The 16,704-nt window shown below is 39.1% G+C and overlaps 2 protein-coding genes across 2 annotated transcripts in view; both read right to left on the bottom strand.

Moving 5' to 3' along the window:
* Positions 1 to 4,335, bottom strand: part of LOC129512837 (adenylate cyclase type 10-like) — an 18,743-nt gene extending 14,408 nt beyond the window's left edge. Inside the window, exons 1-4 of the mRNA XM_055330391.1 lie at positions 4,251 to 4,335; positions 3,585 to 3,840; positions 2,834 to 2,962; positions 452 to 724 (exon numbers count right to left, since the gene is read on the bottom strand). Coding sequence (XP_055186366.1) covers positions 452 to 724; positions 2,834 to 2,942 — 382 coding nt within the window. The 5' untranslated portion in view covers positions 2,943 to 2,962; positions 3,585 to 3,840; positions 4,251 to 4,335. The remainder of the gene's footprint in view (positions 1 to 451; positions 725 to 2,833; positions 2,963 to 3,584; positions 3,841 to 4,250) is intronic.
* LOC129512836 (adenylate cyclase type 10-like) lies at positions 4,247 to 16,704 on the bottom strand. Its single transcript, XM_055330389.1, has 12 exons — positions 16,278 to 16,704; positions 15,902 to 15,992; positions 15,720 to 15,808; positions 14,926 to 15,117; positions 14,136 to 14,257; positions 9,186 to 9,262; positions 8,893 to 9,082; positions 8,351 to 8,406; positions 7,478 to 7,631; positions 7,126 to 7,315; positions 5,867 to 5,953; positions 4,247 to 4,522 (listed from the first exon to the last, which is right to left on the bottom strand). The coding sequence occupies exons 1-12, from the start codon at positions 16,317 to 16,319 to the stop codon at positions 4,247 to 4,249; spliced, it is 1,566 nt and encodes a 521-aa protein (XP_055186364.1). The 5' UTR covers positions 16,320 to 16,704.

The raw sequence follows: 16,704 nt of genomic DNA, 5'->3' as shown, positions 1-16,704 counted from the left end.
GTAGTCTATGCTACAATTTTATTACATGGAGAATTTGAGGTAGCAAGCTAATGTATATCTTGCTTTGTTCATGTGTGTTTCAATACCAGTTGTGTTTATTTTTATTGTAAATTTCTAAAAATTAGAGACGGCTTATTCTTTTTTTTCTTATTTATACCTAGAAGCCAGTAAAGGGTTATTTTCCAACCAAAAATTAAGATACAGATACTTAACACATGGGGTTAACAAGGACCTAAAATTCTAGGAATTAAAACAGTTCTGAAAAATACAGGTTATTCATTCACTATGGCTCCTTTGTGATTAAAAGAATCACTTTCCCCCATTTCTTAGCTATAGTTTTAGGAAACTGAGGCCCATGATAAAGGATATTGATGTTCTTTCTGAACACAGATATACCTACCCAAGGTTCTCTTCTCTGTCAGGTAAGAACAGGAAAGCAGCTGTTCCTCACCTGACTTTTTCTTCTTCTCTTTGATTTGTTCAATAATCTTGATCGAGGAAGGCACTATTATTGAGTCAGCAGGAAGCTCTTGACTCTTGTTGATCCAGCAGAGCACATGTATATCCACAAGAGCCCTCAACACCTGAAGTAGCTTATTTTTATTCCAGCCAGGCAGGAGGTGTTGCACCAGATCTATGTGGAAGGAGTGACCAATGACTGCAGCACACTTAACCAGCAGCTGCTCCGCTGGGCTCAATTGATCTAACTGGTTTACTGCTATTTCTGGAAAAAAAAAAACAAAAACAAAAAACAAAACAAGAGCCCTGAACAAGCTTTCTACAAATATAGAATACATTGTGTTGATAATCGATTCACTTAAAAAAAAAAAAAGGCTTTCAGGGTGCCTGGGTGGCTGAGTCACTTAAGCTTCTGACTCATGATTTCAGCTCAGGTCATGATCTCAGGTCATGGCATTGAGTCCTCTGCACTGAGCACCACGCTCAGCAGGGAGTCTGCTCAAGAGTCTCTCTCTCCCCCTCTCCCTGTGCCCCTCCCATCCATGCACTCTCTCTCTCTCTCTCTCTAAAAAAAAAAAACAAAAACAAAAACAAAAAAACCAAAAACGGCTTGCTTTTGGTCCTCTCCTTTTCCACTCACCCTAACCTCTTAAAAGAGCCTTATCTCCAAGTCCTCATTTGTCCTCATTCTCCCATCATTGTTCAAGCAACAACCACTAGGTATTCACCACACCACTGAAACATCTTCAGTTTCTTCTCATTCTTATTCCAGTAACATATTAACTAGTAGTAGAATTATGTATATAAAGTACAGATACAATCATGCCAAGGCCCTTTTTGTAACTTATGTGGCCCTTCCCAATCTAGCTTTGCCCTTTCATTTAGACCAAGGCTTTGCTGAATGAGCTATTTGTTTTAGCTTACAAGTTAACCTTTTCCTTCCCTGTGGACAATATTGATCTTGGGTTAACTTTTCAGCTGTTTCCCAGGATCCTGATTAAATGAGAATGTCAGCTGAGTCACCACATGACATTTATTATGCTAGCAATTATCCCTGATGGGAAACTGAATTTGGACTAGGAAAACTGTGAATAAGCTAAAAATAACTGGTGGTAAGCCACAGTTCTGGGTTTCTTTCTGTGTAGTAATTCTTGTCATAGGTCATGTCCCTTGCAGAGCCTGAAATCTATGCCTATGGGGCTGTGATAAGAGACAGTAGCTTCTAGTTGAGACATGGGGCTTCTAAGCATCCACCCATCATGGTTTCATTCTGTCACACAAAAGAAACCCCTTGTGGCTCCAGAGAATAGCAGTGGAAACTGTCATAAGGACCTCCACTAAAGAAAACCACCTGATGGTATATTTTCTGACCTGTATGCTGCCAAGTTAGTAAAACCAATGCCAAGTATGGCCTGCTGTAGTTGTAAGAGTGTGAATTGCCTAGATGGATTTACAGACACCAGAATGTTAGCTTATAATGGCTATAAGAGCTATTATATGTTATAATATAACATTATAAGCTAACATACATTGAATATTTATGATGTACTATGATTTATTTCATTTAATCCTCAACTAACCCCACACGATAGGTGCTATCATTATCCTCATTGAAGTGATGAGAAGACTAAGGATTAGATAAGTTTATTTAAGGTTTCATAGCCAGTACGTGAAAGAGCCAGTGGTACCCAGAGCCTTGGCCCTTAGTTACCAAGGTGTTCTCTACTGCTGTTTCATATGCCTGTCTTATATTCTCAACAAGATCATGCTTGACTTGAAGGCAGGCTTAATCATCATAATATTCTAAAAGGGCTTAGTATGGAAACTAACCACCAAACATTTGAATAGAACATGAAAAAAACTCCAACTTTCTCATTTCTAAAAAGAATATCCCCTATCTGATTATGCCTACTCAGTTCTGATGGCTTCTCCATTCTTTTTCTCATCAGTTATGATAAACTTACTTCACCCTCTTTTTATTTAACTCCTGCTATGTGTATAACACTGTCTCTTCACTAGCACCATAGATTTTCTTAAATCTCAGTCACATTATGTCCCCTGCTTAGTGCCTCTTCTAGCACAGGAATATGCATAAAGGGAAACTCGGGACCTAATTTTTATCAAATAACTAGAAAACTTCTCAGTCATTAGCCTCAGAGAACAAGGGGCTCACTTAAGTAAGACAATACTCAAGCAGCGTTTACAGATCTCTTAAAGGCTCTTTGGGCAGTACCAGAATGTATTTCTAGAAGGTAGGCTTCTTTTTTAGAAGAAAATGGAACTAGCATGATAATGAGAGACCTATATTCATCACCAAATTACTAAGTGCAGTGACATCTGTAATTGGTTCACTTGAGGTTTTCAAGGGACTTGCCTTTTAATAATGGTGGGAGAAGCACTGTATCCAAGTTCACATCATCCTTGACTGTGCAGATATAAAGTTCATGGTCTTCTGCAGAGCCAGCAGGAAAAATACCATACATTGTGGATTTCACGGCATTGGCTATAGGGAAAGAAGACAATGACTGAGGAAAACACCATGCTCAGTGACAAGTTTTGAAGGCACAAAAATACAAGAATTTAGCCAAGAAATGAACAGGATAGAGAGCATATGTTTAAGGTGGCTTACCCCACTCATCCTGTCTGCTCGCTAATGTTCTCTCAGAAACTAACCACATTTTTTTTCTACCATATGGTATTCAATATTTACACTCTTCCCATTTACTTTCCAGTAGCCCTCCCTTCTATTATGTCACAGCCCTCACAGCCCTAGGATGCCTTTCCAGATTTACACATGCTTTTATCCTCCTCTCCCAACCTCCTCCCTTCTTCCACCCCTTATCCAAATCTTCAAGTTGTCCTTCTCATCAGTAATTAATATGCAATTCTCTCATGAACTCTTGTTTATAAATCCTCTTTTCCTATTCCTATCTCTTGGGCTGCTCAAAAAGGAACTATAATAGATTTAATGACTCAATTAAGTTCTCTGAGGCAAGCTGGGAAGGCTTACTCTTGTTTTGAATGTTAGCAGGAAATAGGCACGTGCCTCATAAGGGTCAGGTGATGCCATATCAAAGGATGAACCCCAGCAGCTGAGAGGGTAGAACCCTGGAAACTAAGCTTACCTGAGAGGTTCTCCCACTTGCTGTTCTCCTCCACCTTTTGTAGGTCATGAAAGAGCAAAATATCTTTAGAGAGAAGGTCCTGGCATAAGACCTCACAGTAGAGGGGATTTCCAAAGCACCTGTGGAGAAGGTAGCTGTAGAGAGGTAAGTAGGGGATTGCTGACTAAGATGCCCACTTGAAGAGAGCCAAGCATAAGGGCATTTCATACTGAGGATTATTTCTTCTTTTGTTAAAGTCAGCTCTTGATGATATTCTCTAACAGAGATAAGAAGCAACACAGAAATGTAAAAAAAAAAAAGATTCTGATGGCTTGAAATGTATTTTAGCAGTAACTTTTCTTTTTTAACTATTTTGTTTCTATTGCTGTTAAGAAGAACTAACATCCCCTTACCAAAGAGCTCTAGAAAATGGCCTGACCACATATAATTGACACTTGAAGCAAACCATCCAAGTCTTGTCTAGTGAAAACCTGGGTCGCCCAGGAAGGTAGCACTTTACTGGTTTGCTAGGAGACGGTCTATCCTTAAATCTGGCCTTGGGTCTCATCATGGTTACTAAGGCCATTCTCTCCCCCAACTTGGGTAAGTGAGACCTGAGCCTTCTCACTTATATTATGGCACTGGCTCTGCCCTTAATGAAGTGCCCAGCTAGTCCTAGCCACTCACATCTGTAGCTCTTGGGGGATGCTCACCACCCCCAGTTCCCAACATGCCATTCTCAACAGTGAGGTCGCTGCCAACTTCAAAATGGGCACAAGGACAGCCTGAGAGCTCTGCAGGAAGTGCTGGGCACAGCCACACAGGGTGAAAGTAGGGGTCAATGTCATCACCATGATGATGGGCACAGTGGAGAGTAATGTTTCCAAAAACTCCCAGGAAGCTGTATCCATATATTGGGCTTCATCAATGAGGAAAATCAGTGGTGTTTCCCTCACTGCCTGAAAATAAAAGCAAAGAAACAGTGATAACTTCTGATTAGAAATTAAGTCATCTGATTTTCAAATGCACCATGAATTTCCCAACAGATTAAAAAAATCTGGGGTTTTATACAGGATAAAATGTATCCAAAGTCCAGGTAATATCTTATTTTTTTAAGGTTTTATTTATTTATTCATGAGGGACACACAGAGAGAGAGGCAGAGACATAGGCAGAGGGAGAAGCAGGGTCCAAGCAGGGAGCCTGATGCGGGACTCGATCCCGGGACTCCAGGACCACGCCCTGGGCCAAAGGCAGATGCCCAACCACTGACCATCCAGGGATCCCCATATCTTATTTTATAAATATAAAATATAGCCAGTATGTCTAATTTCTAAAGAAATGTACTGAGTTTCTTTGGACAAGAAAACACTCTAACTGAAAAACAAAATGAACATCAAAATATTCTCTGAACATAAAGCATTCAAACATTTGATTTTGGCAAAGGCTTCAAACTATATAGGAACTCATAATACTTTATATTAGTAATGTCCAAACCAGGCTGCACATCAGAATTATCTGAGTGCTTGTTAAAACTAGCAGTTATCAGACCTTATTCATGTAAACTTGAAAAAAATATACTCATTTTTATTCATACTCCCCACCCCCTGCTGCAGCAGGTAACCATTCTAAGGTGTTCCCCTAATCCTTTTGTTTGTATTGTGTTCTTAAAAATGCACATTATAGTTAAATAAACTTTTTTATATAAATGCTACTGTATAGATCTCATTATTTCTTTTTATTCAAGATTATTTTTAAGAACACTCTGTGTTGCAATGTTTTCATCTATTCCCTTCTAAACTTCTGCATTATATTGCAGAGCATTGATGCCAACGTCTCCCTTGCCTCCACAAACACTGCAGTGGACAGACTACCTGGGACATAGGTCCAGGAGTGGAACTGCTAGGTCTAGAAAATGTATGTTATTAAAATGTGACTAATTACTTCTAGATTGCTTTCCAGAATGACTACATCAGTTTCTGCTTATAGATATTTTTGACTCTGTAATCTGGTTAAGGCTTGAGTGTATTTGTAACAAATAGGAGGTAAAACAGCTATCTGCTTCCATTTAGAAGCCACTGTTTTAAAGTAAGTTACTAAAATTTCATTAAGAACCAAGGATCAGGGAAGAGCCAAGAACTTTTCTTGTTTGCTGTACAATAGGATTGATTCAAGGTTAAAGATAGATACAATGAAGATATCACAGACAGACAGGCCCAAGTCAAGCTGTGCTATGAATAGGTTAAAATAAGCACAAACCATCTCCATACATTAAGAGTTAATGGTATGTAGCAAAAGTACCCACCTCCTGAAGCACTTGAAAAAAACACGCCTTAACCTTCTTTTGTCTGGTCAGGTCATCCATGTGCGAAACTTCGAAGGATAAGGGAAACTAACCAAGAAAATTATTCATATGTTAGCATTCACAATGACAATCTAATAAAAATATGCAGACTCTCTAAAGGGAACAGACAATGATTCTATTTGAGTTAGAATGGGTTTCTTCTATAGGACTGGACATAGGGTCGCAAATGCTAATCCAATATCCGATAAACAATTCAGAGTGACATGGAAAGTCCACTGGAGATTAGAGGAGAGAGAGAGAGACCCTTTCCAAACCCAGACTGTGGCAAACACTTAAAGGGTCATGACTAAGAAGTAAAGTGACACGTTGGATTTAGAATGTTATTTTGGACAGCTCCAGTACCGCAGTTATTCCAAATACACCAGAATGAATGAGTGTATGAGACTTGTCAGAAAGAATCATGATGGGTATCTCCTAACATTGTGCTAGCAAGTTGCACAACTCACAGCAAGTGAGTGACATGGACCGGAGAGTCAAAGTAAGGCTATTCCTCTAGCACTTGGACAAGGGCCAGAGCCGCAGGCAAGGCCTGTTTTAAGACAGGGCTGAACTGAGGGATTGGAGAGATTTTCCTTTTCTCTATTTTCCATTAAATACCATTCCCTGCAGGCTTGGTAGATTAGTAGAAATGATAGAGGAAGAATAAATGGCATTGTGGACCAGGGAATTCTTTCTTAGCCTGCTCACTCTAGTAAACCTTAGACTGCTGGAAGCTTTTGAGATTCAGATGCTGATTCAAGTGACAAACTCCATGGCTAGGGTTAAAGAACAAAACATCACAACTGACTTGAAAACACATGGATAAAATTGCTGGGAATGCTCGACTGGTCAGTAACACCTTGACAGATTTAGCACTCTCACATTTACACTATGACCTATTTTATACCTTCTTTAAAATGTATGTACTAATCACATAAAGTACTATAATCATTATTTCACAGGTGAAAAAATGTAGGCTCAGGCAGAGTGATTTGTGCCATGACATTCAATTAGCAAGTGCTAGAGTCAGTCCTAGAATCTACTCTCCTTAACAAAGCAAAAGCCTGGGTTTTGGTGTCAAAGGGATTTCAGATCTCAACCCTGCCATTGCTAACTATGTATTTTTAAGTTATACATAAGATTAGAAAACAATACTGGGCCCTACTATCCACCAAAAATAATATTAGTAATCCAGTTCAGAAAGCCACGGCCTTCATTACCTTCACAAAGAAGAGGTCATTAAAAAGGCAGTGAAGGGGTTCCTCCACCATCCCATGGAGTTGTTTGTGTAGGCACTCTTGCCGGTAATAGGCTGGACATGTATCGATCTCAAAGAAGATAGCCATGAGAGTCTGGATGGCATAGAAGCACTGCTTGAAATCTGTTTCCTTCAGCTTCAGTGGTAACACCCTGGTGAATGTAACTGTGGTCACTGGGAATCCCTTGTCCCACAGAGAGCTTACTCACTCCACCAGCTCAAGGATGCTGAATGTAATGATACAAGAATCTCACCAACAAGGGAAAGGAGCCTCAAGAGAAGTAGACACTGAGCCAGGAAGCAGGAGTCTTTACCTGTGCTGTTCCTTATGGGCCAGGAAGTTTATTTCAGCCAACAGTTGACTTTTTCCACAGCCTTTTCCACCTTCATACAAAACTGCTTGTCCCTTCTTCTGGTGCAAACATTCCTGCTGTGCCATTTGGAAGGCTTCCAGTTCTTTCTCCCGATCTGTAGAGAGATAGGGAGCACCTAATACTCCTGTACTTTTTTAGTAGAAACTGTTTATTTTGCAAAGATAATTCTCAGAATGATTTTCCCCCCTAGAATCATGGGCAGAATCCCATTCTTTGATGAGGTTTCACATCCCTGCATAAAATAAACTCTGGACTATATAGAAATGTGTGCTGGGTTTGGTGGTTTGCTCTGGAGCCTAAGTAATAACATTAAGACATGGGAGCTACTCTCCTTATATTTTTGTAAACATTTCTATTATAACAATTTAGTCTTCAAAGTCAGTCATTGCTATTTAAAGATAATAGACTAATAGATATAAATGAAGATAAATATAAAAATAGGGAATATGCAGTGTGGGTGGTAACAGTCTTGGTGCTTTCTTTGGTGTATCATGATGAGGAATTCTCCTCTGAGATGATCCATAACAAGCTGAGCAAGACCTCAATAGCTGAATTCTGGCTTACAAAGATTCTTACTAAATGTTGGTACTTCTCAGGCAAAGTGGGAAGACTCCACCAAAGTGTAAACATTCAACAAGGAGAATAAATAGCAAGGCCTCTAACATAAATTCAGTAAGAGGGCTGCTCTCTGTTCTTTTTTTTTCCTCTGTTCTTTTAATATAGGCTTAGAAGCATTTAGTCTTGCATTAAAAAAAATCATTCAATCACCTATAGCTGAAAAAAATATGATTTAAAGTAGAAAAGAAAACTCACCTAACAAAGGGTGATTTTTATTTCTCTCTCTGGCCAAATGTCTCTTCCCAAACATTCTGAGAAAAAGGACAATGTGTCTATTAAAAGACTGCAATAGATAGAATGTATATCTCTAAATAGCTAGAGAGCAATTGTCCTCATCAGCAAGTACTTTCAGAAAACTGAAAAGGTCCAGAGTTCTCTATAAAAGAGTTTTAAAAAATTAAAAATCTTTATGAGGAGGAAGGGGAGAAATATTGATTGTTCCAGGCTCAGAGAACTAAATAAATTGTGAAATAAAAAAGAAAAAAAGAACAGCCAGATTCATGACTTACTGCATTCTCTTCCTGTTGGACAGCAAGAAGTTCACTAAGGAACTAGCTCAGAGCTAAACAGAAAAGCTAAAGATCTCAGACACTAAACCCTCCTCTTATGTCTCTTAATCCGACAGGCCAGGACTAGAAGTATCTTTCTTTCTAGTTTCATATAGTCAAACACTGATTATTCCTAGACCCTGATTCTTTAAAAGAGATGGGAATAAATTATCACACAATGACACTCACATACATCTTCTATGGCCAAGGTATTCATACATCTTCCCTGGGTTGGAGATATTCTTCATCATTTTCTGTGGGAGTTTCTTGAAGTTGTAAGCAGGTAGCATGGATCTTAGATATGTTACCTCATCACAGGACACCAAACCTGGATAAGCAGTTATCATTCTGGCCACAAGGCTCACCTTTGGACCAATAACTATGTCAGAGAGACAGTAAAGAAAAGGATGGAGAGTTTTTGAACCATCTCTTCCACTTTCACCCCAAAGTCACAGAGCCAACAGTCCAATGTCCTATTCTACCTGTATATTCATGTCTTGCCACTGCCCCAATCATGCCACAGAATACTGGTCCATTGGTGATACTGATGGAAACAAGCCTGGGGATTGGAAAAGCAACAGTTAGTAAATATAGTCAGACGTGTCAAAGTGAGGCACTAGATCTGTCAGTCCTCAGATCTAGACATCTAGCTTTGGGGCTCAGAATAGAAAAGGCCAGAGACTGCTGTCTACATTGCATGGTATGCATAAAGTTATAAAGGGACAAAATAGTTCCTGTATGCATGGAGTTTTAGCTGGGGAGGTATTATCAGCAGAAAGACTAAATAAAAATACCTTATATCTGTTAGATAGTTTGTATATGTTTTCTGAAGTATTTTCAAACTGATTATTTCATCTGACCCTTTGAGGGACAATCCACAACAAATATGTGAGGTATGTAGGGTAAATATTTTAACCCCATTTGACAAACAAAACAAAAACCCACAAGTGAAGGAGCTAATTTTCCCAGAGTTATACAGCAGAAATCAATAGAAGAGTCAGAATGAGAATCTAGACCTCCTGATTCCTAGACCAATGTTATTTCCACTATACCATGCTGCCTCAGATAAAATCCCAAAACAAAAAGTAGATCAACAGTTATCAATACAGGGTTAACAGATCAAATAATGCTAGAATGTCAGAGTAAAGGAATAATCAGAAGTTCAGGCTTTTGATGGAAGCCTTCATTAAGCAAATGAGCCTTTGGAATACATTTTAAAAATGAGTAATTTTCCTTTAAAAAATTTACTTATTTATTCATGAGACACACAGAGAGGCAGAGACACAGGCAGAGTGAGAAACAGGCTCCCTGCAGGGAGCCCGATGTGGGACTTGATCCCAGGACTCCAGGATCACACCCTGAGCTGAATGCAGATGTTCAACCACTGAGCCACCCAGGCATCCCAAAAATGAGTAATTTTTTTTCATTCATTCATTTGTGCATAGGTTCATTCACTTAACAAGCACTGAGAAGTATGTACAGTACCAAGTTCTGAGCTAGGTGTTTGAAATATCTTGCTCTGGAGAAGTTCAGTCTTGGGGAGGGAAGGGCGGTAGAAATTGAGAGAGATGAAGACACATATTTATAAGTTAGCAAGACAAATACTACATATTAGAGATCAATACAGCAAATTAACAGAACAAAGAGAATGGATGAACTAACTCATACGAGAGAGTTAGAAAAACCACTCAGAAAGGAGAGGACGTATGATTGGACTTTGCAAGCTGAAGTATTGCCAAAGCAGGGCAACAGCGTTCCATCCAGAGGTAAAAGGCAGAGACTCTGAAAAGCGCGCTGTGTTTGTGCAAATTAAGCAGTTCAGGATGCCTACAGCACAGATGGTGTTTGCAGTAGGGAGAAGTGGTTCTACCTAGGCTAGGGATGGGAAAGTGTGAGAAATATGAACTATTTGAAAAGGGGGCATACCCTGTTCCAAGTGAAGCAAAGGTTCAAAAGTGGCAAATTCATACATAAAAGGGAATAATCAGATTTACTTGATGCGAAAATTTCCTGTGACAGATAAGTTCTGTGGCTGGAGAAAGAGGGTACAATGAGGCATAAATTAGTTTCAAGTTAAATCTACAAATAAACCATTTTCAGGTTGTCACAGAAAGCATAAAAAGTGCAACAATACTAACTACTGTCTCCTACACGATCAGAATTCTCCTGCTTTCCTCTAACGACAGGATGGAGAGCCTTTACCTGGGCCCATTGTTCAGGGTGAGTAAAGAGACACCCAAGACCCGAACCAGGCAGTTAGTTCTGCTGCCACACCAAAAATAAAATTAAACATCTTTGGATGTTTCCCCATGCTTCCTTCCTTTGTCTAAAATGCCCTCTCTTGCTTCCTCCAACTATTGAACTCCTTTCTTTTTCAACCTGGTTCAAACGTTGTCTTTATGGTCAAGACTCCTCTGTGACCTCTGGGGAGAATGAACAGAAATAGCATTTTGCTGCAGCTCCTATCAAGTTTTATTCCTGCATTTAAATTTCATGGTATTAAAGGTAGTTGTTTACTAAGTGCAAGAGGCAGTGTCTTATTTCTCTTTACATCCATTGTACCTGGCATAGTGCCTGGCTCACAGTGGTGTTTAATGAACGCTTGTTGAGTGGGTGCATTCATGCATGTGATAAACTCAGCCACTAACAGGGCTATGAGAAGGAAACAAACTGTACTTTTCTCACTTGATCATTTATTTCTTTCTATTGGACTTTTTTTTAAAGATTTTGTTTATTTATTAGAGATGGAGAGAGAGCGCGCGCGGCAGAGACACAGACAGAGGGAGAAGCAGGCTCCACCCAGGGAGCCCAACGTGGGACTCGATCCTGGGTCTTCAGGATCAGGCCTTGGGTGGAAAGCGGTGCTAACCCGCTAAGCCACCAGGCTGCCCTCTATTGGACTTTTGAATTCCCCCTTGCTACTCCTGGAAGTCCGTGTTTCTTCCTTTTTTTTTTTTCTTCTTCCTTTTTTTTTAAAGAGATGTTCTTCACTGATGAAAAATACATTCTTTATTCAACATATGTAAATATACCTAAGGTATTTCTGGTGCTGAAGAACTATAATGATGAGATTCTGAGACTACACTCCATGAGTCTCAAGAATATTCTAGGAAAACAGTCACAAACTAGAAAAGCCTGATCAATCATAAGACTCAGAGAATAATTTTTTTATGTAAATGAACTGAAAACTGAAGGTATATCCTAGACTAGAAACAGGAATTTAGAAGATGACCCAAGGAGAAAAGGATCATTGAAAAAAGAGATATGGAATGTTGTTCTGGGTCCGGATGAGGCTGATGTGATGCAGAGGCCTAAGCTGTAGTCCCAGCTACTGATGGCACACAGTAGCTCTGAGGCTATGTCTGTCTCTACATTTGGATTATGGATAAAGAAGGCAAGTTTTAGCACCTGGTTAGTGCAGCATTTTCCAATATATGCTCCTGAGAACAGTCATTCTTCTGGATGTCTTTAGGTCTTTCTGGAGAAAAGTGTTTGGTGATCAAGTAAATTTAGGAAATGGTGATTAAAATGTTGATGAAACAAATTTTTTTATTATATGACTACTTAGAACCTTTGATATTAATGTATATTGTGAACCTCCAAGAAGGAAATATAGTTTGTATCACTTTCCAAATATATTTGGCCATGAGAATCTTCTTTTCATGATTTATTAAGGAACCAAACACACGCTTTGGGGAAATTACTTAATTAATAATTCTCTTCAAGGAAAAAAAAATTGACCTGGAAACTAGCTTTCAGGCTCTGCCATTATCAAGCTGTGTGGCTTACTAACCTCTAGATCTTAGTTTCTAGAAGAAGGTCAGATTAAAAAAAAAAAAGAAGAAGGAGGAGGTCAGATTAGATGAACTCTAAGATTCTATCTAGCTCTTAAAATCTACTATATTCTAAAATAAGTAAGACTGAAAGCACTAAACTATGGTCTAAGAAATGACCATCTCATTCATGAGTAAAGGCCAAGGGCAGGGCTCTTGAAGGCCATAGGCCAATGTAAAATTCAAGAGCAGAAGAGGCCAGCACTGGAAAGGATGCCCCAACACACCCATACCAGAGAGAGAAGTGGGAAGTGGGCTGAAGGAGCATCTGCAGATTCCATCAAGTTTAAAAGAAGTGCCGACATACATCTACCTTGGACTGAGAGTTTGATTATCTATGAAGCATCTGAAGCATCTTTTTTATCTGTAAAATAAAAAGTTGGATCAGATCATTTCTAAGTTCCTTTTCAGTATTAATATTCTATAAAAATATTATAGATATTACAATGCCTCTATAATAATATTACATTAGTAATATAGGTTATCCCTTTTGGAGAGTATTTGTATTTTATAAGAGGCAGCTGTGAAGTAATGAAAATGACACAGGATTTGAGGATAGAAGGTCTGGGTTTCATTATCAACTCTTTTGTATGCTACAAACTCCTCTTCTGTGGCTTTAGTTTCCTCATGTGTAAAGGAGAGATAAAAACATTCACACTGGTAACATACACAAAGTATCCTATAAATGTTAAGTGCTACATATTTTTTTCATATTGAATAAGTATGGCAAACAAATCTTTGACTTGATGCTAACATTAAAAATAACTTTTCAAGTGTGCCTGGGTGGCTCAGTCAGTTGATCCCAGGGTCATGAGATCAAGCCCCACATCAGACTCCCTGCTCAGTGGGGAGTCTGCTTCTCCCTCTCCCCCAGCTTGTGCTCTCTCTCTTACTCTCTCAAATAAATAAAATCTTGGGAAAAAAACTTTTCAAATCTAATGTATACATCTTCTTCAGGGCTTTCTAGTGAAAAAAAAAAGTCATCTGAAAAATTCTAACCCACATTACTAGAATGTGACTAGTGGGAACATGGAATTTTCTATACCTTCATTAAGACAAGGCTTTTGTAGAGGTGGGAGGGTGGGGTAGATATGGAGGAGGGAGATCAGTGAGAATTCCAGAAAAATCAAGGGACTAGGAAAGACTAAGACTGAAAGGCAAGGAGAGCATTAACCAGTGGTGGTCCATTCCTATCTTAGTAAAGCCGCACAACTTCTCTTCCCACACCTTCCCTCCTGTAGACAGGCAACCTTTGTTCTACATTTCCACAACATATAGATACATTGTTTGTATTATACTTATTTTCACATTTGCTTGTTCCTTTAGGGCGTTCTTAAATCTTGTTATGTGTATTTGGTTCCTCCCTCTTCCACCAATTAGATGGAAACTTATCTCCATTTTCCCTAGGTATCTAGTATATAATTCTGTACCTAATGATTTCTCAATAGAGCTTATTTTCTGACTTCCCTTAGCATGTTTCCTTCCCTTTAGGCAGATTCTGGACACTCTCAACCCCAGTAACTTGTTACTGCCATCTACCCTGCCTGAAGAGCCCCTTGGGGCCTGAGAAGCTCCACTCTGCCCCACCTTCCTCCTCACTTGGTCTCAGCAAGATTCTCCCAGCAGAAGCTGAAGATGCTGAAGGAGCTCTCCAGGGCATGTGCACACTCATCTGGCTTCTTATCCCCAGGAAGGCCAAAAACACAGAGGAACATGCAGCCCTGGGACAGATGACAAAGAAGGAAAAGAGAAGTTTACATGGGGAAAGAATATGCTTGCCTCAACTGGACCAACTCCCCTGAATGCAGCCAGAGCCTTTCCCCATTCGTTTTCTGTTAGGAATGTTGAATTCTACAGGATTCATGAAATGGACACTCTGGGCCATATCAACACGGAGATTTAAGAAAAAAAAAAGAAAATCTTAATTTAACTCTTTAAGGAACTGAAATTTCAAACACAAGAAAAACTGATGTCAAGAACTTTTCAAAAATTCCATTTCTAGTATATGCCTTGAGGTAAGTCTATCTGCCCACATTTTATTCACCCACAATGTCATGTATTATGATACTACTCTTTTTCAAGCTCAATTATCAGAAATATCTGATTTACTTTACTAATAGAGCCAGACAATTATTCTTTTGCTCTATCAAAGATTTTCAACAAGAATTAAATGAAAAAAGGACATGGAGAATAATCCTCAGTTACCCTGAAAATTAAATTAACTAGAACATCCCATTCTTTAACTATTATTAGTTGAAATTTCAGTGTCATACAGCTTGTCACAAAATAAATAGCAGGGAATCTGACTTACACATGTGTTATGTGAAATACAAGACTATTATTCTTCACTCACCTTTAACACTGATGGGTCAAGTTTCCTTGTACTTACTTTCTCAAACATAAAGATCCGACTTAGCTGGCCACCCCCTTTCTCTATGACTGTGGAGATGTACAGGGCAGCCTCCTGGATAAGATGACACAAATGCAACATCCATGCTGTCTTGTGGAACTCTAGGCTGACCAAAACCATAGTCACAGTACGGAATTCAGATATATACTCCATAGGCTGCCCTTCATCAATCTACAAAAAACACAGTTATCTTGCCTATATCTTCAACATTCAATATCATGTTTAGCCATTTAAATTTTGTATTCCATGGTGAGTATGACAAAATAACTTACAGATGTCAGACTAAAAACCTACAATTCAGGTTTGAAAAGTATAGAAGATGTACAAACCAGTGCACTTGGAATTAAAACTGTTTGACTTTCAACCTAATTCACTGATGAAATTTGCCAGGCTTTTAGGTTTTCTCTTTATAAGTTAGATATGTTCATTCTATTAGTCATTGTATCACTTATTAAAGGATTCTTATAAATTCATATATACATAATAGATCAACACATATTTACCAAACATATACTCTCTTCCCTGTTTACAATGTACCAGCTTCTTGAGGGACAAATTGAAAAAACAATATAGCTTTCACTTGCAAGAACTGAGAAATCTGAGGTTATGATATGTTATCACAGTAATTGGTACAAATGGGGAAACCTGCTGGCATTACAATGGAGAGCAGGAGATGACCTCGATCAGTATGAAAAGGTGATCACGTATAAATGTACACCTGTCAACATAAACATACACACAGTCTACACGGTGACTCAAGAATTAGGAATAACCTTCTTCAAAAGGTTTTTCATTATGTGCTTCCTCAGGGTTTGTTCAAGCGCAAAGTCTGGATCCAACTCCAGGGCAGTTCTTAGAGTATCTGAGAAAAGGAAAACAAACAAAATGTCTCCAGTCATGTGGAAATTTTATCTTTGAAATTTTGGGCTTAGGTAGAAAGGACCAAGTAACTTACCAGCACTTGTCCGGTAATGTGGCAGGTAATCAAGGCACTTGTCAAAATGCTCATCAAAATCAAATGGGTCAATGATCCGCATATCTCTTAACTATAGAAAGAAAACTGCTCAATTGTGTACCCACCCACCAACCAGTTTACTGTTGGTCCCTTAACAGAGGGGCTGAGGATGCCATTTCCCTTGTTTATCATTTATCTTTCCAGCCTCATTGTTCTGCCTCGTCTAACTTCCTGGGAGAATATCCCCCACCTCCCTCCAAAATAGAGTTCCAATAGTTGTTGGTTTGGTCAAGCCATATGCAACCACCACCAGAACACTGCCTGTGTAGTAGAAAGGCCTTTTTAGGACATGTGATGGGTAGGACTAGCCTCCTACCTTCACAGCTTCATCCTCCTTCATGATTTCCACTTCAAACATGTACTGCTCACAGAGCTTCCAGCAGTTCCAGGACAAGACAATCTCATTTGCCTGAGCTAAACGCTGAGCTAACTGGACATCATTTACATCCCGCCCAATCACCAAGAGGTACTGTCGCTGCTCATCTCCAACAATAACCTGAGAAATTCGACCAGCAGATAGACCTATCCAGAAAAAAAGGAGACAAGTGGTGAATAGCCAAACTCAAATGGAAAACTATGTAAAGGGTGGGGGCTGGAATCCTCACATTGCTTTATGCAGCAAGCCAATCTTATTATTGCAAAAATATTAGGTGAGCCTAATTTCTTAGATTTTCTTCTGTCTTACGCATACCCAGAAACATTCAAACAAGACCGGGGTTGTATGGGGTTAGAAGCAAGAGATC

This window comes from Nyctereutes procyonoides, unplaced genomic scaffold (assembly GCF_905146905.1).
Source record: "Nyctereutes procyonoides isolate TBG_1078 unplaced genomic scaffold, NYPRO_anot_genome, whole genome shotgun sequence".
NCBI lineage: Eukaryota > Metazoa > Chordata > Mammalia > Carnivora > Canidae > Nyctereutes > Nyctereutes procyonoides.
This window is presented reverse-complemented; position numbering and strand designations above follow the sequence as displayed.

Excerpts from the sequence above, each read along its gene's own strand:
- LOC129512836 (XM_055330389.1), bottom strand. The coding sequence starts at position 16,319 with ATGTTTGAAGTGGAAATCATGAAGGAGGATGAAGCTGTGAAG. Across the intron at positions 15,809-15,901 it reads ACATTACCGGACAAGTGCTG|ATACTCTAAGAACTGCCCTG; the intron begins GTAAGTTACTTG and ends TCCTTTTCTCAG. Across the intron at positions 9,263-14,135 it reads GAGAATCTTGCTGAGACCAA|GCTTGTTTCCATCAGTATCA; the intron begins GTGAGGAGGAAG and ends TCCAATCCCCAG.